The 24,459-nt window shown below is 39.2% G+C and overlaps 1 protein-coding gene across 1 annotated transcript in view; it reads right to left on the bottom strand.

Annotated features, from left to right (window-relative positions):
* DOCK4 (dedicator of cytokinesis 4) overlaps positions 1–24,459 on the bottom strand; it is a 418,723-nt gene that overhangs the window by 191,748 nt on the left and 202,516 nt on the right. The window contains exons 6-8 of the mRNA XM_036897350.2: positions 20,902–21,050; positions 17,275–17,359; positions 10,757–10,908 (exon numbers count right to left, since the gene is read on the bottom strand). Coding sequence (XP_036753245.2) covers positions 10,757–10,908; positions 17,275–17,359; positions 20,902–21,050 — 386 coding nt within the window. The remainder of the gene's footprint in view (positions 1–10,756; positions 10,909–17,274; positions 17,360–20,901; positions 21,051–24,459) is intronic.

Raw genomic sequence — 24,459 nt, forward strand, 5'->3', positions numbered from 1 at the left:
AACATCAAGCTCATTCTTTCTTACAACATAGGACGACTAGTTTTACCACTTCATGTTATTTTTCTTTTCAGAGAATAAAGTTATCTGAATCAAACTCTTTATAGGAAGGTAAAACCCAATGAAAAAAGGAATGCAATGTTTTTTAAAGTTATAAATAAGTGGTGTTCAGATCAACTGCATTTCACTTTGCCTGAGCTATTACCAGACCCAACAATTGACTGATTAAAGGAATGATTTGGATTGACTGATTTGTAAAAAACAGTAATGATGTAAGTTCAGAAGACTTGAAACTCCAGAAATTTCAACATTGAATTCAAGTAAAATCCTTAGAAACAGCTTACTGTTTAACAACTCAGGAAAATACTTGCATCTATTTCCAGAGAACTCATTGAGAATTTCCCTAGAAAAACAAATTTCTCAAAGAAATAACAAAAAGCAGGCAATGATATGAATCTGGTCATCAGAAACAGGGACAAGGAAATAAGAAGGCCTGTATAGAGACAGAATGTCATCTGCTTATTTTTCTGTGAATTTACATAATTTGATAATTGTAAAAATAGTGTATCTTTGACATTTCAAGAGGAGGAGTCACTGCAGTTTACATCTGGTAATTATTCTGACCTTTCTAACAATGCCTCTTTCAGGGAAAGCATCTCTAATAAGGAATCTTGAAAGTAAAGCAACTTGAGCTCTTTATAAGTACTCTGGGTTGAAGCATGTAGGTCCTTGCAAAGGTAAAAAACCTAAAGTGAAACAAAATAAATCACAGAAATCCAAGTAATTCAAGCCCTGCAAAAACTGTAAATATAATAAATCTTTCATGCACTTTATTATCTCAGAAAGATGTTTTATTTTTAAAAGAACATCAGCCAAAATGAAATTTCTTGTCAACAGCTTACTAATAGCCATAACAGCTTACTAACAGATTTTATATCCATTATATCTTTACAAAATGAAAACTATCTAAACTATCATTCAATACTATTTATTAGCTAGATGACACATGCAATTGGACTTAAGGTCAAACGCCTTTTTTTTAACCCAGCAGCTACAAAGTGTCTAAATGGATTAACACAAATATTAATGTATATGAGACTAGGTACATTATTTTCAGTAGAGGTCTATAGTTTTCACAAGTGTGAAAAGAGCTTTAGGCAATGAAAAGGTCAGGAAATACTGCTTTAGATATCATGAACATTTTTGTGAAATGAAAACAGCATACTGGTTACTACACAATGAGATTATATAGAAACTCTGGCCTTTAAAAATATTTCTCAACTGACAGTTTAATAATATTTTGAATAGCAATAGAATTCTGAGAGGGCAGGAATTTTTTTTCTGTTTCATTCATTTGTGTGCCCCCAGTGCCCAGATCAGTGCCTGGCCCTGAGCATGAGAGTTTGGTAAATGACTGAACATCAGTGATTCAACAGTAATAGTGTGTAATCTATGATGTTGAACGGAAATAAAAAGAAGATGCAGTCTTTTGAACTTGTAGTGAAAAATCTCTAAATAGAAATACTTAGAAGAAACTACATATTTATCTGCCTATTTTTATTCAATTTTTTTTAGCATGACCAAGGCTCCCTTAGAGACAACTATGAGAGCACAGATCCGATTCACACAAAGTAACATGCAACATCTCCATGAACAATTCCATTTCTGATGCCCTCGACACCTTGAGTTCTCCCTCTTATTGATAAGTATATCCCCACTGGAGTAGAGGATGGTAACAAAATGAAGATAGTAACGGCATGATCTTTTAATGCTTTCCCTCAACTACAATGAAATACTTGCAAGTTTCCTTGAAGTGATTCCATGCCCACCCTAAGCCAAGCCCTCTGCAAAGCACAGAGAACCTCCAAGATGATGATAGGCAAAGCCTCATCTTCAGAAAAGGGGCTAACAAGGACTGTATCATTAATAACTCTTCTGTCAATATTGAATCGTCTCACAGAACAAATGGCACTGAATACCAAAGAAGTCCTTGCAAGGTGGGTTGCTATGTATGACCACAACTTATTCAGAGGGAACAGGCACAGGGCAGAGAAAGAATGCTGGTGAAAAGCATTTATGGTGAAAAGCATAATCATCTGGTCACATTCTAAAACACTGGACGACTTAAGTAAAAAGGGACAAGCAGCCTGAATAAGTGTTTAGAGCTAAAGGGAGTAAGAAAGCCCATTCTGAATCCATTTACTCTATTAGTTTTTAGTTTTCTGCCACTTCGAATTTCCAGCCACTTATTATTATAATAATGTAGTAATTAACAATTTGAAAAATAATTGGAATTGTATGGCTCTTAAAATGCTACAGAGAAAAAGTGGATCATAGAGACCCTGGGTGTTTTCTGCATCAATCAGGTTCTTTCTTTGGTTGTTTTAATCTTCCTGGTCCATTTATTAAAATTTCTCCTATTAACAATATTGCCACATGTAAAAGCAGTCATTTTTGTTTTTTTTCTAATGTGGCACAGAACTGTGACCAAAGGGGGAGCGAGCCACAAAATCTGATTAACTCCAAGGTGACAACAATCCCAATTTTCATGCACCTGCTGGAAGAATCAAATGACGAAAAGAAGAGGGAGAATGGAAAGCCACTGTGGCCTTACACAGGAGGCCCGAGGGGAGGTCACTGCCGGTCACTGCTGTACAGACACCCACAGCGAAATCTGTGCCAGCATGTCTAGACATGGCAGGAAATGCTCTGGGCCGTATGGAATAGTTGATATTGCCACAACCCAAGGAGGACCTCTAAAAACGCCTTTTTCATCTATTTTTGTCTCAAATGGAGTTATACCCCCTGCATGTGCATCCAGTCAGACCTTTTCCCTACACTGCTGCTTTGCTCTGGAGAGGTTACAATTCTCAGTTAGTTTAATAACATCAAACTATCAAAAGAGAGCTATGCCAACTATGATTCAACATTCAAAACAATAAATGTTCCTAATTTATGTGAAAATATAGATGCTGAACTTGTGTGCTCACACTATGATAAGTTGTAAATGATGTATGAAATGAGAAATTCTAGCACAGTGCTCAGAGAATTAAAAAATCATTTCTGCTCTCTTAACTGTGTTACGTACTACAACACATACACAAAAACATTAGCATTTTTCCTAGTCTGGACTGAATAACTATTCTGACAGCTCCCTTCTATAAGTTCTTGAAAAGATTTTTCTCAGTAACTGAGTTTTTCCAAAGAAACATGATTTCTTTACTTAAAAAATGAAAAGGATATTATTATTATTAGATCACATCAGCCTCTGAAGAGACCTACTGGAAGCTCTGGTTGTAATTTCTTTGATTCTCCTCCTCATTACACAAGATTCCAAATCTTCTCATTCTTTTCCAATTATGATGTTTCAGTCTCAAACCCCACAACATGCCTCTGATGCCTATTTCCTGAGCACCTCTGGCAGAAGCTGTCTTTTCTTGGGAGCCAGGATGCACAACCAAGGGCTGTCACCACATTCAGCAATTCTATTATCCCTCACTAACTCATTTCCTATCGAACTTTCGTGCAGTCTGCTTCCCTTTTCCTACAAATCATTTTCAGCCCTAAATTCCCTTTCATTCTCTCTTTTGCTCGCTAAGGCAGCTGACCTTGCTACTGCTCACATACATAAAACTTGTTTCTCCACTTTACTTATAAAAGATCAAGGCCACATACCCAGTCTCTCTTTTCCATCTCAACATTTTATGACCACCTCACTGCTCTGACCTCCCTCCCTCCCATACTATAACTGTCCTTTTTACTTTTCAAAGTAGATTCCTTCACTTGTGCTCTGGACCCTTCTGCCGTTTGCTCTGGGACTCACCTTTGGGTCTCCAGCTGGGTCTCACACTGCTGGCACACAACAGTCACTCCTATGCACTTATGTAACAACTAAATGAGTGAACAAGTGAGTAGTTTGAGGGAATGTGCCACTTAATCCAACCACTGCATTTCCTCACCTTTAGGAGGACTAATCTATACTAACTCAAGGGTTTCAGGGAAGGTGATCCTTGTGTACATAGAGGATTTCACTTAAGCATATAAGGTACTTCTCACAGAATCTTTATTAATCTTCTAAAAGCAACCTATTTTGCTTTTCATATATGAGTCAAAGCATATGCACTAAAGGTAATATTATTATAATGTATGTGTTAAAAAATACTGAATATCCTAGACCTTTGTCAAATACATTATCAAAAATATTGTCAGTTTATATGAACCCAGAAATGTTATTCCAGGCAGAAAGGAATCCAGACCATTCATGGGGACTAGACCAGACTAATAAACCAGTCTTCCTTAAAGAGACTGAAAAAAAAATGCCTGCCCTCTTTGCTTTGTTGCCCAGATACATAAACCTTTAATACATTTTAAGGAGGTAATTCACTAATCTTGTACACTATATGCTAGAAGTTAAACCAAGAACCCATATACTTTCCACAGGAAATCTACAACCATTCAATTTTGTCACACTTGCTCCTATCCCTTTATTCTTTCTCTGTTTTTCTTTTTTTTCCTGTTGAAGTATTTTAAAGTAAATCATATCCCTGATGCCATTCCACCTGCTTTCTAGTAAATCTCTCTAAATCTTACATTAATTATAATATACACCTTAAAAAATCAACAGTAATTCTTAGAATATATGATTTCTTTAGGAATTCAAGACAAAATACCATGTGTCACTTTTGGTTATGTTAAAAGTGTATTTTCTGGTTTGATTTTTAAAAATCATCATCACTAGTGTTAATATTTACTGACCAATTACCCAGTGTGAAGCATTATGCTAAGAAGTATATGTATTATCTCATTTAATCCCCAAGTAATCCAACAAGGAAAGTACTACTATTATCCTCATTTAGCAGATAGTTATCAGCCATAGAGACATGAATTAACTTGCCCAACTGATGCAGCTATGGAGTGGCAAAGGAAAGGATTTGGATCCAGACCCTCTGATACCAGGGCTGGGCCACTCATATACTATACAGTGGTGCCTCCCCCAGAGAAAGGAAGATATGTGTCTTGAGGATGAAGATGAATTCAGATATATTTCATAGTTCAGTATGAATCCATATGAAAAAAATCTGCCTCACCAATAATTTTCACTACTTATCCTTTTTCTCAAATGGCAGAGTTGGAATGATATACTAAAAATAAGGTAATTGCAGACAATATAAAATTTATATGAAAGGAAATTTTCCAGGAAAATGAAGAGTTTACTTATATGATAGTAGAAAAAATACATAACTTCAGGATAGAATGTGACTGCAGAAAGTAAGCTTTATCTAAATTAATTATTATGAAAAGCTTTTTTATATTTAATAAGCAGGATAAGACTTTTTCCATAAGTCCTACCCTGCTATTTTCTAAAATAAAAGCCCATGCCAGCAGTTTGCCTGCATGAGCAGCTGTATATTAAGCTGAGAACCTGTTAGAGGTATTAAATATATATAATAGGTTAGTCCTATTAAATATATTCTCTGATGAGGATGAAGTACAGTAATAGATTAGTTCTGAAACAAGCTTACAACTTCAATTAATGAAGCTTTACAATACATCAGTAAACAAAGTAATGAAAGTTACAAGGAAGCAGTCAACCAGTGAACTATACTGTATTCAAAGGCCCATATCATTTACAGTCTGTTGTAGATTAACTGACATATATCAACACAGAAAAGAAGAATTAATACACAAATCCATAGATGTACAGTCTATGGTAAGCCTAAACACAATTGACAATTTATATTACCAAATAGTGCAACGGTCAATTTTGAAAGCCAGAGACATTCATAGCATATAATGTTAGCAGTTTGACTTATTAAAAAAAAAATAGGCACCTGATATTCCCCATCATATACCTCAGGTGTGCACATCCACACGCTTCCCTTTCACTGGCCCATGGTTAATCTCCCCACCTCAGTCTCAAATCTTTTTCCTGAAGCCTAAAGGACCTTAATCCAGCAACGATTTCCGTCTCCCCTGAATGTAGCCTCTCCTTTGTTACTGGACCCTTTTAGTCAATTCTTAACAAGCTCAAGTCTCTCCCACTCCAGTTCCTTAAGAAACTGCTACTTGGCTCTTAAAGTACTTGAGAAGAACTCAACAGACCCCTTACTACACGCCGGTGAGTAAAAACCAGTTGAGAAAGACAATAGAATGTTATAAATACTGAAGATAATGAGAATGGAGGTAGAAAAGTGATTAAGAGTCCCGATTCCTGATCACGCTGCATGTTAAAATACCAATTCCATCACACAGAAGCTGTGTGACCTATGACAAAGTGTGATCCCATCAGTAAAAATGAGGATATGAATAGTACTGACCTCATAAGGTTGTTACTAGGTTAGCAGGGACAAATAAATGAATATATTTTTTAAAAACCTTAGGACAGTGCCTGGCCCATCATAAGCATTATATAAGTGTTGCATGAATTGACAAGAATCAAATCAAATCAATTCAAAGTACAGATTTTTAGGGAAATGGTTCCCTGACTTTTCCAGCTGTGCCCTTATAGACGGGGAAAATCAAACTTCCAACAAGATAGATACTATTTAAAAACATTTTACTCATGTAAAATTTAATTTGGCAAACATTTTTTTTTACTTCAAATTAGCTTTTATTGTGAGAAATTATGTCAAGACCGCACAAAACTCAATAAATAAAAGTGTATTTTGCTGATAGTTGAGTCCAGGGCAGCTATGCCTCAGGGGACTCTGGGTTGATGCTGCTACAAACAACTGATCAAGTAAAAAGCAGAAAAGAAGCGCAGGTAGGTGTATGTTAGCTGGATGCTGTCAGAATAGGACTAAATCTTTACCAACACTTACAGCAAGAGGGTCTGCAACACGCATCAGAGACCGACATTCTGGGTCTCCTTCAGGTAGAAACTGTTTTGAGATCAAATTGATGGGTTTTCTAAGTATGGCCCAGCTTCAGTAATGATTTGTTTTAACTTTTTGTCAGAAAACGTATCCTTCCTGGTACTGAGGATGCTTCACTGTTTCCCTGAGGGAATCAGAAGGTGATCATTTTCACAGGATGAATCCTTCTGCATTCGACATGCCCATGGACGAAACCTAGGATATTTATCGCTGGCACTCAGCAAGAGCCAATGCTACTTGGCTCTTGAAGCACTTGAGAAGAACTCAATTCAGAAAACCAATTTCTACAGCATAGAATATTTCCAAGGCCCTGTATTAGTTTCAGTATTATCATTATCAATAATTTAGAACAAGTTATTATTAATACTATCAGTCTTTGAAGCTCTAATTCTACCCAGTAAAATACTGCTCAGCAATGGAAACTTCCAGACAAACACAGAAGCCCTGAGGAGGAACGTGGCTGAGGCCAGCGGCGGAGCGGCTGCAGGGCAGGCATTGGGCCAGACAGCTGGTGTGCAGCCTGGCTCTGCCTCCCGCCGGTCCTGTGAGCTTAGGCAAGTCACCTGACTTCTCCGTGCCTGGGCTTCCTCACCTATACAACCAGTGTGGCTAACACAAGTAAAGCATTTAGAATGAAGTCTGGGAGATGGTTAGTGCCCAATAAGTGTTGGCTTTTTAGAAGAAGGAAGTTCAACCAGAAGTCCTGGCCAGTTATCTGCCTTGTGAGAGGAATAAACATCTACACCTCTCCTGACCACACCTCCGCTGATTTTGTGCATTTTGGCCCCTCCACCTAGACCTGGACAAGATAACTTCCTGGGGTTATGGTCACAACAATGCCATAGAGATAATATAGAATGTATTTTATTTTTTGGAAATTAAAGGACTAATGATTCTATTTAACAACAAAAGCATCCATTTAACTACGCCAACTGTTGTCTACTATTTTCATTGTTTGGACTGCACTTTGAATTCTGAAAAAGAAAAAAAAAACAAATGATTCAGTTTCTTCAACAAACAGACATAAGGAATTTAAGACAGACAGAGGGAAACTATAGCTGAAAATGACTTTTAAGACAGATCAGCCAGCTGCAATAAATGGACTTAATTTCCTTCTTTGGAAATTATAAACCAACATTTGAGTCAATAAGGGACATCTGAATACTGACTGGAAATGGGTATTTAATAATGTGAAGGGGATATTAATGTTCTAGGTAGTAATTTCTTTAGAGCTTCCTTTTTTAGAGGAACACCCTGAAATATTTGCCTTTGACAATAGTATGATGTAGGGATTTGCCTTCAAATAGTCTGGGGGCAAAGAGGAGGACTGGAAAGGGATGTGGTTAAAACAAGATCAGCCCTGAGTCAATCATTATTGAAGCTGGTCATGAGTACATGGGACTTCAAGACACTATTTTACATTTTTACGTCTGAAGTTTTCTAAACAAAAAGTCTAAGAAACTGTAATTCGATTTTAAAACACCGGCATATCCCCCAGTGCAGCCATTGTTTGGCACACAGAGAAACACGATGATGCTTCAAACTTGTATCTTAACATTTATAGCACCTTTTTCTGAGAAGATGCCAATACTTCACACTCATTAGCTATGCTGGATGCAGTGAGGGAAGCATGACTTGTCACCAGTTCCAAGAAGAAGGAAAAGACAGAGGTAAGTGAAGGGGTCAGGGCAGTGGTGCTGACTGCAGAGACGAGAACCAAGTTAGTCTCCAGATCTTTGCAAGCTAAGGCCTCTTTGAAAGGCGATGGTGACACTGCCTTGTGTGGTCTGAACCAAAGCTACCCTCACAGCCAGGCTGTGAACACTTCCTAAAAGGATAATCACTGGGCTGCCAGAGGCCTCAGGAAGTCAAGAAAATAAATCTAAGGCTGTTCCAAATGCCAAGTAAGCGGGTACCTTCATCCTCATTCTTCTGCCAACCATCCGTACAGTGATTATGAGTTTGGGAGGGGAGGGCCAATGGCCAAACTCGGTGAACAGAAGCAGGAGCGAGGGATGCAGACTTGATTTCTCCTGCGGGCGTTACCCATCAGGTGCGGCATCAGAGGAGTGTGTTGGCAGAAGAAAAACACAGCAGGGAAGGGAAACAGGAAGAAAAGGCTGGGGAGGAGAGAGGAGGGAAGGGTGGGAGGGAGGCAGGCACATCTAGTAGCCCAACCACATCGCACAACAGGAAAAAGGCCCAGCTCCTGGTCTGAACCTGGGGCCACAAAAACAGTATTTTGGGTACCCTGCTTCCAGGTTATTCTCCTACTTTCACCAAGCACACAGGAATAAAATGAGAGGAACTCTGTTGATCAAAACCTAAAAGGATGCTTTAGAACATTCTAAAATGTTTATAACAAGACAAAATTGAAAGACAAGCTAATACTAATCATAATTAAAGCACTCTATATCAATGCAATTTGAACATTCGTGGCAAAGGGGAATTTGTATTCCCCCAAAACTAGCTTAACAGGAATGAACAAAAGAGTGACTTCATGTTTCCCTTTTACATTCCATATAGCTCACTAAATATTTTAGAGACCATATATTATAGATAATGTTATAAGCATTTCTGTTGAACAAAACTACCTAGAAACCAAGCTCTCTACAACATGCCTCAGTGTCAGGTTTTACCCCTAAATAATCTTTCATATTTCTGAAGCAAGTGCTGAGCTGTAACTTGGATCCAGTTTTCATGCCTTTATCCTCTCTTTTTAGTAGTGCTGATTTATGAAAGGGGAAAGGTTTCTAACTCACTTATTCATTTCCTTTAATAGCGTAGAAAGTGGATTTTGAAACTGTATTACCATTGTTATTTCCACACCTCATAAATTGTCCTTGATGCACAAAAACACCACTTTTAAATTCTACAGACACAGTCCACTGTCAAGAAATAAAATGTACACTTACTACTAGGTAATGACTCACATATAATTTGCCAAAGATTTTATGGCTATAAATGCATTAAAAATAAACTTCACACATATTTCCTAGAAAAAAATCTTTTTTTTTTTCTACCAGAAAAGAAATACTCCAGGATCATTTTAGTGTCTATAAAATAAGATATGTGGCTTAGTGTCCAAGCATTTTAGTATTATTTTTTTTAAAACATGATACAATTGGGTCATTATGTGTGATTTGTGTGATACAACTGTAGTTCTAAATTTAAATTAAAATGTATAATGTAAAAGATGTTGTGTGTTGTGCTCAACTTTAAAATGAGCATAAAAATCTTTTAAACATAAAAAAGTTATGAGTTGAGACTTCTGGATAACAATCAGAACATTAGGAAACTGTGTTTCCTAAATATTCAAAACTTGCCATCAGAGAAGTGCAACAGGCAGGACTCAACAAACTGAGGAAGAAAAAAGAAAACATGAAAACTGTTTAGCATTTCACCACTCTGAAACTCTAGTGGGAAGGTTGCGCAGTATTTCATCATCTCTTGATATCATCTGATGCAGACAGGATAAAGAATAATATAACTGTTAGCTGAAAATTAGAAAAAATGCAATGTGTTGCCCTTGACAAGCAAACTTCAGATATGAGAGATATCTTTTCTTCCTGGCATTATCAATACAAAACAACTCAAAGAAATGACAGGCCTGGTATCAATCTATACTTTCATTCAATAATAATAATTACAATTCTACAATCCTTCTGAGTTTTTCAAAGAACTGTGGTATGCCTCATCCCATCTAACTTTTGTGGAAACCTCCAGAACGTAGACAGCTTAGAAATTCACTGAGTTTTACAGATGAGAAAATGGAGGCTGATAGAGGAAGTGTACAAGGTCATATATCCTAAAGCTTGCCAATTGCAAATATATCCACCATTCCAACATTAAGAAGTTCAAGTCACATCTCTGTGCGCAGTTACCTGATCGGTCGATTCTCCTTACTGTCAAAGAGGGAGAAGATGACCTCGAGCTCCTCTCCCAGGTTGGAACACATGAGGCTCTTCATCTGCACAAAGAGGTGGTGACTGCTGGCCTGCACTGGGGTATCTTTCTTCCGATGCCGATGCTCCATCTGAACGACCCCCCACCAACAACAAAAACATTTATCAGCATGCACTGACAAAAATAATGGGACCCAACAAACTGTTAGCTATGGTGTGACTATAATGATATTCTGTGCTATAATAATTTTTATCTTTGCTGTGGATTTGGTATCCAGTTGGATGTTAAATTCCAAATTTTCTTCCAACTTCTAAAATAAGACACTATAAAGTTTGCAGGCCATCAAGGAATCTTGCTTTACGAATCTGTTTATATCATTAATGTTAAAACGCTACCAACTTACAGAGCAGATTCAGGCAGCATGAAGTTCAAAGGATTCTATGATTACCTCATCAACTCACATGGTAAGAACAAGTTATTAGTCATCTTTTAAAACTCAGACTTAATTATATCCAAGTGATCACTTCAGTGATGAGAGCTGAACAATGCAGCTACAACTCCATATCTCTCATAACTAGAAGTTCTTCTAAAGGATACTAAACTGAAAAATTGTGGCAGGTTTCTGAGACAGGCTGTGGCAAATGATATCCAATTACTAGAGCAAAAAAAAAGTGTTTCTGACATGCTATGGAGCTATAGGGAAAACTTAAGAATTTAGGAAAGCCAGTGAGGTATCAAGGTAGGAACTAATTTCTGTCCTCAATACAGCTAGCCGGGGCTACACTTGGGAGGCAGGACCACAAACGATAATTTTCATAAGTTGAAGGAAGAAAGACTCTAGGGATAAGGAGAACAGGGGGCTAACCATTCATTCAACACACATCTGTTACGTACCAAGCACTGGAAAAGTGATATTGAGCAAAAATAGAAAGAGCCCTTAGCTTCATGGGGCTTATCTGCTAGCAGGGAGCAGACATCAGCCAAACTGTCACAAGAACAGATGTAAAACTGCAGTGTGATGTGATGAACGGAGCAGAGGAACCAGCTCATCCTGACAGTCTCTATGGGGGAATCTGACTCGCGTCTGGGCAGTGACAGGAGTGACACTTGAGCCAAGAGTTAAAGAGAGAGCAGGATTATTAACCATCCAGGACAGGACGGCTCAAACTATGTGAAGCAAAGGACCAAGCTGTTTCTCCCCTTCGCCTACTGCAGGCTGATGTTTTCATTAAACACAATAAAAATGCCATAGTAACGTCAAATGTTATAAAGGCTTATAAACGTTTACTTGCCATTTCTATACCTGGACAGCTACAAACAGTCCACAGTCCCGCTAGTTCTCAGACTGCACTTTGAGTAGAACTGACTCAGGTCAGAACACAGGGAAAACATGTGCCAAGGCCTGGGTGTTAACAGGAAAGGTGCTAAAAATGTGGAGGATTATTGCTGTCCTAACACAGACTACTAATGAGGCCACCTCTTTTGGATCCCTTGACTAATTTAAAAAAATAGCTTAGGAATTAACTCCATACCAATGGAGTCACAGCCTTTGCTAGGGGATTACGTATATAACCCCACTTCTGTACTATCCATCTTTTTACTAATCTAAGTGTAGTTCTTCAATAACCACTGTCTGACTGACCGACATTTGAAGGCAAGAAAGGCCATCAAAAATTTACAGATGGAAATGAAATAGTATAAAATCACCAAACTTTTTCCATGCTTTTATCTTTTAATTTGAACTACTTGAAAAGTAAACAGTTTACAAAATGCAATTAACCAAATGCATTTAGAATCACTGTATACACAACAGGTCCACTGGACACCTCTCTAAGTAAGTGAAAAGTAAGTACATTTTCTTTTGAAGTGGACCTCAGCATTGTGGTAATGTTGACTATAATTACTAGAAAAACTCCCTGCAGAGAAATACTCTACCTCTAGAAAAAAGCATAATTCTGCCTTGTTTACTATGAAGGTGGCTCTATTTTGTGCTTAAAAATATTTTTTTTACCCTGGGCCAAAGAAGAATCATACATTCATAAAACTAGATCTTTTTATTTTCTGAATTGACAACTTATTTATTGATTTGCTTAAAAGTTCAGGGTAACAAAGCACAAACTACTATGAAGAAATGAATGGCTACTAAAGACTAGAGTCAGAAACACAGTATAAAAACCTGAAGAAAAGACCATTTCAAGGAGGGGTCTGCTCTTTACCTCAATGAGTGCTAACAAAGTTCCTAGCATCAATCATGACGTTCACTAAAAGCTGAGGGAAAAAAATTAGCTCCCTTACTCATGCAAAGAATCCAATATATCTACATCAGTGATTCTTAACCTTGGTTGCACTTTAGAATCATCAAGAGAGCTTTTAAAAAATACTTATGCCCACATCCTATCCCAGAACAATTAAATTAGAATTTCTAAGGGATGGGGGTCCAGACAGTGGTAGTTGTAAAAGCTCCCCTGGTGATTCTAATGTGCAATGAGGGTTGAAAATCACTGATTGAGATCATATGCAAAGAGATGCAAAGCACAGCTGACTGGAAAATGTATTGTTGCATCCTTTGTATAATCACTGCCTTTGGAACCGTTGGTCTTTACATGTTTGCTAGTAATAAGCATCCCTGATTCTGACATTTGCACATGTGACAGGAGTCTTCTCTCACAAATGGCACTGGAATCTCTGGCATTGAAATCTCCTCTTAACCAACCTTCCAGATCTGGGATGGATTTGGACTTATTTAAGTTATGATTACTTGTTTATCTCTTGGTAATTCACTACTTTTGGGTACTGCTAAAAATATTTCTGTGAAAATATTATTACAATAACAAAATCAAAAAGGCATGTTCACACTTCAAGACCTATAATTTGGTAGGTAGTTATAATGCACAGACAAAAATTCATCTCTGAAATAATTTATGGTTACAAAGGCACCTACCAGTAACTCTAGTAATAGTGTAACTGTACTAATTACCAGTTACAGCTTAACTGGACCTTTGATTGGGAAAAGAAACAGATTCATTCCAAAGATTTATTTAATGACACACATTTTTAATACTCATATCAGGCATTAATTACTGGGTGAACTGTCCACACCAGGGTTTCTCAGCTTCAGCACTGTTGACAGTTTGGGCTGGATATTTCTCTGTTATGGCGGCTCTCCCAGACTTTGTAGGATGTTCAGATGCTTTCTGTGGCTTTTACCCACCAGATGCCAGTAACACCTCTCCCTGCCCTCACTCGACATCATCTCCAACTGTCACAACCAAAAACATTGCCAGACATTACCAAATGTCCCCTGGTCTCTGTTTGTGAACCACTGGTCTACTCACTAAGGATCACAAACCAAGCAGCTAACATGATGTGGGGAAGTTGGGGTTCCTAGGGCCAGGATCCTTACTGAACTTAAACCACCTGATGATGTAACTGGCCTGTTGCTAGGCTACCGCTTCCACATCTTTAGGCAATAAGCTATTATTGCACTATAGAGAGAGCTCAGCCCAGAGCTCCGGGCAGAGGCAGAGACTATAGTGCTCGACCTACCACCAGGAGAACAAGCCCAGTAATAAACCCTTTCACCCCAAAGAACATTTTGCTGTCAATTTCTTTGGTCACACTGAATCCATAGCGAACTTGCCAGGGGTTGAAACCCATTGGCAAGACACATGATCTTCTAAAACCAAGAAAGGTTCCTAAAAAGATATTCTGCATGCACAACTAACCAGAGAATCCAGATAATAAGATTCTCTATTTATGGAAGGATTAAGATCTAGCCTTTGGCAGTAAACCAAACTTCCTAAGTGGACATATGTTAACACTGTGAGGTTTAGCACTTTTTACTGCTTACATGAGCACAATTAGGTGAGAAAGATCTGCTAACAGGGCTATCAAAAACCTAAAGCAAGACTTTTTTCCTAATGATGCAATGTGGATTTAGTAAGATGCAAACACCTGTGTTTCAAATATGACACAGAGAAGACATAGTAAATGGAGAGGAGTTGAAAAAATTAATGAAACATTCGCTGTTGGGTCATTTTTTCTCGTAGCCATGTTCCTTGATCTGTAAGTCGCAATAAATGGCCAAAACAAGGGATTGGTGGTTGTGCCTGCCAGCTCTCCCTGGTGAAGTCAGTGCTGTCAGCCACATTTACATCACACTGAGCAGACCAGTGCTACAGAGAACCTGAGGATTGCTAGGCTGGGATAGAAACAGGAACTTAAAGCTGGCTTAAGAAAGAGAACGTGTCCTACTGAAGCCTTTGGTTTGTCTTAGGCTATGGTCTTTACTTTAAAACACTAAAATGCAACAACTACTGAGGAGAAATTAAATTTTCATGTAAAAATCACAATGTTTTCTTTTCCTCACCCATAAAATGAAGACTTTGGATTATGATTTGAGCTACAAAATGCTAAAGACCCTCTCCAATGGTGGTCACTGCTATTCAATAGTAATCTTTCCCACCAAAAGCAGTCATTGCTGTGAAACCACAGCCCCAGTGAAACCCCAGAAGCTTACAAAAGTAGCACTCCAAGCAGCCACCTGGAATGTTGAAAGACAGGAAATCAATTTGCCATCTTATATATGACATTAAACGAAAAGAACAGAGATAAAACAGGCACACAAAAATCAAACTAGGGAAAATAAAATGTATTTGTATCACACATGGTTATTGTCTGTCAAATATTTGACATCTTGAGCTACATATGGGGATGTGACTACAATCTGGCCAATGAAATGTAAGTGCCAAGTGTTGTGTGGAATCTCTAGGGAGGCTCATTAAAGTAGTTGAATCAACTGAGAGGGATCTTTCTCCTTTCTACTGCTGGGAAACAGAGGTAAAGTCTAGAGTTCTTGTCATCACATGGTACTGGGAAGTGTCCTTGATGATGGAAGCTGTGCACTGCAGAGCAGAAAGATAAAGCCTGTATCACTCCTGGCACCATGAAACCATCAACAGGCCCAGAACTTCCTGCCTCTGGGCTTACGTATTGTGAGAAAGAAAGAAATTTCTATAACATCTAAGCTTCTATTATTTATTTATTTCAGTTAACACAGCCAAACCTAATCATAAGGCTCAGCACATAAGGTATCAATTATTGTTATCATCCTGCCTTTCTAATAAGGATGAAACAAAGATGAAAAATGAATGAAAATCAATGCGATGCTTAAGTGCTTGCAAACATCTGTCAAGGAAAGGCATCTGTCAGGGTCTTGGAACAAATCCCCTGCAGCTAAGGGGGAATACTATATACAGATTTTGTTATACAAGCTAAGAATTAGTGATGACTTTAGTTTGAAATACTCTTATTTTGTCTCCTTTCTTCCTCCGTGCTTCTCCTTCAACTGACCTCTGTGTTTTTGCTGTACGCCAGGTACACTGCTTGGCACCAATGCCACAAAGGGGAATAGAATGAAACATAACTCTCGAGAAGCTCAACGTAAGGGAAATTCTCTACAAAAACAGAATTTATTCCAACATAATGAGGTGTACATAATCTGAAAACAAAAATCAATGACTAAGGAAAAACGTGAAATCAGTATTAAGGACTGCTTTCTCAAATCAGACATAAGCCCCAATGGACTTACTGATGACTTTTTCCCACATTTTATCTCCTGTAAAGAATATCCCACTATTCTATGAAGAATTCTGTAAGCTTGGAAAGCTACCCAAAAAGAGGCAGCCTCTTCCAAAAAGGAGTCTCCTGTTTACCACAGGCGCTCCTCCTTGGCACATTACGGTAAGATGCTACAGTAACTATATAAAATTTTAAAAGAGTAAAATTATGCCTGGGGCAATGACCTTTGAAAGCCCTTCCCAACCACATTCTTCTTAGAGTTTGGGTTTTAAAAGCACTTAGTTAATATCAAGAGATTAGCTAAGTTTTATACAAGTATTAAGAATATAAGGCAGATGGGACCAGATTTGGGGAACCTAGATGCCAGGTAAAGAGAAAAGTCAAGTCATAGGCGATGTCATGATGGGCAATATGACCACATTTCTTAGGGTTATTAATCTGCTTCAGCACTTAGGAATGGATTGGGGTCTGGGAGGGGTGGGGATAAGACCAGTAGTTGGAGACACTTTCAGTAGCCTGTGCATACAGTGCTAATGGGAGGAAGGAGGGGGCTGATGTGGCGGTGGCAGTAACTGGGTACCATTAGTCACTGAAGCACAACCGATCAACATATGCGACCTGGAAGCCTTTCACTAGACTAGGCAAAAAGAACACAGACGAACGAAAGAACTTCTCTTGATGTCCTCCCTTGTGCCTGGGAGGAGGAGGCTCAGTGGAGAATATCAGGTCATTCTGAAACAGGCAAAGTGTCTCAGTTCTGTGCTTGGGGCATGGTCACCTCAGTTCTCAATTCTCCTTACATGCTCCAAATTAAACCTGGAACATCCTGTTCTTATAAAATCAAGCAAGTATGGAGAGTACCATGGAAACCACAAAATTAGCAGGGAGGCTGTGAGCCAAGGTTTCCTGCACCTACCAGTCTGTAGAGCTCAGTAATGCTGATGTCTTCGGGATCCACCATTGCATACTCTTTCCTAGGCACCAGATCCAGTCCCAGTTGTCTAAAAAACAAATTGCACACATTTGCAGAAAAGGTCACCTCTAAAGCATATGTTAAAAATAGTTATTTTTACTATAGCACTGTGAAATTAGATAGATCAGCCACCATGCTTCGCTCCCCATATTGTTTGCCTTTCATTAACTTGTTCCCATGGTTGGAGAAGCCAGTGTAACTAGGCTGGACAAGGGACATAACTTCAGTAACAGAAGATGACAAAGGCAGGCTTTCAGCACCCTAAAAACTGTCACAACAGAACCCACCACCACCAAAGTGTCTCTGGGGGGTGGAAACTACTGATATAATTTTGTTCTAGAAATGAGAGTTAAGAAGTGGAAAATTTGGTCTTTGGGATTTGGCCTGGCACTCCACCACCTAGCTATATCCAGAGGTGACACATTTCTAGCACACATCGCTGCAACATGTGCCTGGTCCTCATCTCTGGTGAGTTCTGGGATCAGTCATTAGGAGAAACTCAGTAAAGACAAGGGACAGAAACTAAGGCAGCATAGTTCTAGGCCTGGAGACCCACATTCCCTGCTGGGAGAGGTGGGAGATGAATAAGAAGACCTAGTCACCTGGTATCTCTCCCCTCCCCCAGCCACATCTGGCCAGAGCACAGACGACCCACGGACTAGCCAGCAGCTAAGAGGCAGCTGGTATAAAACACTCAGTCTGAATAGGAATAACAGATATGGGCTGTCAGTGAGATTCCTTCTTTGAGACCTGGAACCTGGAAATTCAGAGACCATCAGCCATGTGTAAGACGGAAGAAAAGACACATGAAGGGAAGCTGATCTACATCACTGCAGAGTGAGGCAGTAAAAGCAACTCAGCAGGTGGGGGCTCTCGAACATTCCTGGGCTTTGGTGCTGCAGAAGCCTGTAAATCTCTCTCTCATAAGGTTTTAATTGGTCCTGGAGCCCTAGCTATGTGGAGAGTTTTATCTGTTCCTATTTTTTTGTTGTTGTTAATACCTAGGTATATCCTTACTTTAGCCCTCCCACTTTTTGAAGTTTCTTAACTCACAGAACAGAAACAGGGCAGTGCTTTAAAAATAAGAAGAAGAAATGAGGCAAAGAGGGAAGGGACAAGCTAGAAGGAGAACAGTCAAGCTTTGGGAAGCCAGGGGTGAGACACTGTGGGGGAAACATGGAGAGGGGGTCAAGTTTTATGTCAGCTCAACCGCTAAACTGCTCCAGGACATCAGCAAGCAAAGATGAATGGATCCCTCTCTTAGCATGAAAGTCAAAGGACTAGATGGGAAACAGAAACAGAAAAAGACGCCATTGTTTTGACTATGTCTGAGGCTTCCAGGAGAGAACACTTCTTCTGATGGCCCCATTAGGAAACAAGATAGATCACCTCCTCCTCCCCTCCAGGCTTCCCACATCCAGAGGGCTTCTCTTCATCACTCTTCAACAGTTGGACATACAACTTCAGATTGAACACACTCTTAATTTATGTTCATCCGGGGTCTAACATGCTGACTGACAGATAATTTTGCAAGGCAATGTGATCTAATTTAATATGCAAGAGAGTTACCTGAATTTGCTTTCCACTTGGCACTATTCAATAAGAAAACTAATTTATACTTAGAGGCAAATGCACAATTTGTATGCTGTAAGTCATTTTTAAACAAGTGGTCAAAGAAATTCAGAGAAAAAAGAATGAGGCCTCAGAAAACTCTTGAATTTTGAAATTTGAAGATGATCTATAGAAATGATATTGCTCATTTTCATGCATCAGTGTTTCACCAACTTACTATAAATTAGCCACAGAACTACAAAGTACAAGCTAGAACTTCTGTGAGTCAAAACTGAGTCATGATCCAGTCATGATTAATGTTTTTCCTTCCTTTCCCTTTCCTTTTGTGATCAATCTTCCTTCCAAAAACTGAAAAAGTATCATCCTCTTGCCTGCTCTATATTTCTAAGCTATTTTTGAACAGCTCACTTTATCCAACTTTCTTCCTATTTACAAACTAGTCTTTTAAAGGATTACCAGCTACTAAGAGCCAAAATAATTCAGTGTAATCTCAAAATTTTTCCAAAATAAGAAAAGAAATACATGAAAGCAGGCAGCACAGGTCCTGCTCAAACAGCCTTCAGATCTAAATCTCAGAGTCCTACTCTGTCTCATGCAGCAAGACTGCAGGCTCCATGCAAACAGCTGGCAAATCTGCTCTCAGGAAACACTGCATGTTTTGACTCACAATGCCCTTGGAGCCAAAAGACCTTGGACCTCCTCTAGTTCAACTTACTGCTTCAGCAGGTGAAGAAATGAAGTTAAGAAAAGCTCAGGAATTTGCCTAACATTTTAAAAACAAGCAGAGTTCCTGGTCCAATGTCTTGTTGCCGTTCCACACTGCACTGGTGTCTTATTCCCCACAAGGCATGAATCTCCTAGATACATATATATTATGGCTATGCCATTGCTCATCTGTGAAAGGATGAATGGCACATATTACTCAACAAAATAGCTGATGTACTCTGGGTGAGACTATGGTTTCAAATATTGTTAGTAGGTTCACATATCCATGTCTATAGGAGTCAGTCTTGGCAGAAATCAAAACTGGATTTTGATAAAGTGACTTCCTATGGTTCAAGGAAGCAGCACTTCTGTTTCAAACCAGTTCTTCCGGATTTAGCAAGAGGTAAATTTCTCTCTGATGTACCTGCTATTTTCTCCTCTTCTGTCTGCTTTTCTTTTATTCTGTTGCTCTGTGATCCTCTGAAGGTCCAAATAGCAAATGGGGATTTGGGGAGAGGAATGGAAGGGAGTATATGGCAATGTAGATATGAGAGACCTTTTAACTCCTTAAACTTAAGCCTGTACAAACTTAGGATCATAGTCAAAGGTGGCTTATTCTAATTTCTTACCCACACATTAACATTCATACTTAGCACAATATCAGCATTAATAAGAGCTTTAAGTGATTAGATTAACTATTTAAAGTATTTGGCTGTTATTTTAGATTAGTCATTTCATTTTATTTAAAAGTAGATCTTAGCCAAACAGCTTTTCACTGAGTTCTCCCAAGCAGCTCCTCAAAGAGTCTAATACACACACACACACAGACAGAATCAGGCAATAATGAAGGACTCCACTGTGCACCTGCCCTAAGACCCTTAAGAGAAGCTGTTAGTATTGGCGTCTTCCTCTGGATTATTCTGGTGACCTATTAGCGCACTGTGGTGGTATGTATTAAAGGCAAATACACATGGCTAAACCTAATGTCTTATTTGGAAATATTACCTATTTTAGCAGAAGCCGTATCTGATTGGTCCCTGTGAACACCTTATATTCGGTGAGCACACGCACACAATCAGGTGACACAGGGCACCAGAGAACAGGCACATGCCAGTGCCTGTGCCAGCCCTAGAGGATGCGGTCCTCAGCCCCCTCCGGGGCTGTTCGCACTAGGCCCCAAGAGGGAAAAACTGGAAAAGCCCCATGTGGTGTCCTGCGGAGATACTACCACGTAGTGGCTCGCACCTACAGGTTTCGCCACCAGAGGCCATCCCTGCAGAGGCTGGTACTCACTCATTGCCCCAGTCCAGGCGGGCGGTAATGTGGCGCTTCACGTCTTTCATCCGGTCCTGAGTCAGATGGCCCACCAGCACCTGCCGCCGCAGATCCAGGATTTCATTCATGATGTGCCACAGCCGGTGGAAGAGATCACCTTCATTTCTCTAGGAAGCAGGCAAGCGTGGAGATCCTGTAGTCAGTCCCCACTCTGAATGCGAGGTAACCACAGAGGGAAGGGAGAGGCAAGTCTTGCTTCCCCTCTAGGTGCTCACTACTCTGGACAGATGCCCTTCACAGACCAACTCTCCCCCCATGTTCTTAAACACACCCTGCTCTGAACGCTTTCATCCAGTTTCACAGTGTGGTCTCCTGTCCAAGAATCCAGCTTCCCTTCTCAGATTCCCCAACACAGACACCTTGCATTACCAGCATCCTTACCATGCGCCCACACCTGGCACTCCCGAACCCTACCTCCCTTTCCAAAGCAAGTCCTCCTTTGCTCTATCCAAACTCTACTAACCTCCCCCTCTGTCGGGTATCTTCCCTGACAACTCCTACTCACATTCTTTCTCCCTTCTCTGAACCATGGCTGCATGCAATGAGGCTAATTCAACCGAAAATACCAGTTTTCAATTGTTGCTTGTACGTCGGTCTTAATGCTTTACTGTATTTCCCATCATGAGCTGAGCACACAGAGGGCTCTCAAACTGACGGATTTTTGCTGCTACTATCTGGTCAGTATTCAGGCCTTTTAAAAAATGGTGTGTTCTTTCTTACTTATTAAACATTCATGTAGATTCAAGAGACTCTTCTGTGTAATTCATCAAGTGAGGTGGCTTAGTGGAAAGAAGACAGGTTAAACTCCTGGCTTCAAATCCTGGCTTTGCCACTTACTAGTTTTATAGGTTTGGGGAGTGAGTTTTATCATCTGTAAAACAGAGAGAGTACAAGCTTCCTATAAGGTTGTTTTATGGACTAGAGAGAGAGAGTTTGCAAAGAGAACAGGAGAGTACAGTAATGAAGAGCAGATTCAAGGGTCAAATACCTGGACCTGCAATCCAATTTCTCCACTTACTGGCTGAAGAACCTTTAGCAGTTTATTAGCCAAATATTTACTCATCTGTAGAATGGATGTCATAGTAACTACCTGTTAAAGTTGTAGGCATTGATGAGTTAATATATTTAAACATTGAGACCAATGCCTGGCCTAGAATAAATATCATGTAAGTATCAGCTGTTACTATTATTGTTACAAGCTTGGTGCAGAATAAGCCCTCTACAAATATTGTGTCTTTACAAAAACTTAAGGTGATATCTCTCACACAGAGACACTCAGGACAAAAAACCCTTATTTACCCTTCATCATCTTCTGTAACCAGAAGCTATGCTTTTACTTCCTACAAAAATTATTAGTAGAGGACATGAACAGTGGTATGAAAGTATTGAGATTATCATTCACCTATAGTTTTCTACAGCAATAAGCTACCAGAATTATCAAGGTCAAGTCACAACACTTTTTATTTTAAAAAGTAGTCATATGTCTTTTGCTTTATTCTTACTTGGTGACTTGAGGCATTTTTACCTACTGTGCAGGCCGGACAGTAAGAAGCATTCTCCATGACATTTTCCTGGTCCTCAGAGATATAAATCATCTTGCTCTCCTCTCAACTACTAAAGTACTCTCTGGAGCCTGTTATTCTATTTCTTCTCACTCTTTGCTCATGTTCTACAGTCCCAGGCAAGTCGCCACAAGGGCATGTAACGTGATGTTCCTGCAATCCACTGCTCGGTGTCTGCGTTCTCCACCCTGTGTGAGCTCCCAGCCACAAAGGTTTGGTCTGCCTTGGGCAGCCCAGCAGCGGGAGAATGAATGAATGAATACCTTGAGTTACAGGAGGTATTTTTTGTGGATCTTGAGAGGTAGGTTCTATATTAGGTCATATAAAAGAATAAGCAGGTAAGATCAAGAAAAACTTGACAGAGTCAGTGGTCAGAAAGGTCTGTTGTAGTCGAAGAAATTACATAAGAAATATAAAATAAACCAAATCTTTTGCAGCAAAGCAGAGAGCCAGCCTCCTCTTGTACTGACTGCCACAGTGTGGAAGTCATCTGCTCTGCTCCTGGGGAAGGTGTTCTGCAGTTGTCTAGCAGGATGGGCTTGATTTTCTAATGATTTCCCCTCTAGTACTTAAGTTTAAAAGAAGGCTGAAATGAGAAGGAAGCTGGATCCTTTATAAAATGAAAAGTAGCTGGTCAGCTTCCTCTTTAGGGAAGGGGGGCAGGGACACTGACATACTGCAGCCCTGACCAGCAAACCTGCCTACTAATGTATGAAAACAGCACATACCTGGTTTGACAGCTAAGTCATAGATGATGATTCTTTAACAACCAGATTTTTTAAATTAGACAGTTATAAAAAGTACTCAGAAATATAAAAAATGTTTTTGATTTAATGTTAAATGAAAAAGGTAGGGTATAGTATTAAACACTTGGAATAAAACATTATTTAAAAATTCTTACAATGTATCAGAAATGTAGCAAAAAGCTAATTATGGCTATTTTAGTATTTTAGAGAAAGGTAAGCTTTCATTTACCTCAAACTGGTTTTGGAGCAGCAGATCTAGATTTAGACTGAGGCTTTACCAATTAGCATAGGGTCCTGGATTGGTTATTTTTTATAAGATTCAAGAATAAAAACAATCTGGCAGAGCCCTAGGGAAGAGGGATGTAAAATACCCAGCCAAAGGCCAGCATAAAAGTATTTAGTAAAATATGGCTGCTCTATTTGTCCTAAGATTTTGGTGGTCCTGTTACTGATATTTTATTAAGTGATATTTTAAAGAACATTATTTAGGCTCTTACCAAGGTGATTAGAAAGAACAAATAGCATATGTCAAGTAATTTCCATGTGCTTTATGCTAAAAGTTCTACTTATATTAAGTATATCCCCTATACTGCTTAAAATCTACAAAATACTATTACCTTCATCAAACATCTTCCAGTAGAGAAGCTACACACCTTAAAACTACTGGAAAAGAATGTGGACAGCACCCCAATATGCTCAAGCATGATGAACTTGAATCAAAACATCTGGCACAAAACATATCAGGAAAAAAGGACCCAAAAGGTCCAATGTAACCAAGCAGCCTCAGTCTCAAGGTAAAATATCTAGCATCTCCAAATTAAACTTTACATTTGTTCCAAAATGGCTGACTACCATTCCAGGACCCAGAGAAATGTTTAAATAATTCTCTGAGTCCATTACTAGGAGGTGAGAAGGTTACTCCTAGGGCTTACAACACATAGATTTTCAAGACAATGAAATATGTCCGCAAAATACATGCTCACAACCTCAAAAGATAAAAATAGCTAGATAAGGCAGGATCAAGAGAAATTCAACTTTGCTACCTACAAGCAGCTACATAAAAGGAAAAGTGCCGGTGCTCTGGCTTAACTCATGGGTGACACTTACAGTGTCATTATTTTTATAACTCTTATGAGGGGTCTTTAGGGATGCAATGATTTGAACATTTCAAACAGTTTCATTTTCCACATTAGTGGAATGCACAATGC

Source organism: Manis pentadactyla, chromosome 7 (assembly GCF_030020395.1).
Source record: "Manis pentadactyla isolate mManPen7 chromosome 7, mManPen7.hap1, whole genome shotgun sequence".
NCBI lineage: Eukaryota > Metazoa > Chordata > Mammalia > Pholidota > Manidae > Manis > Manis pentadactyla.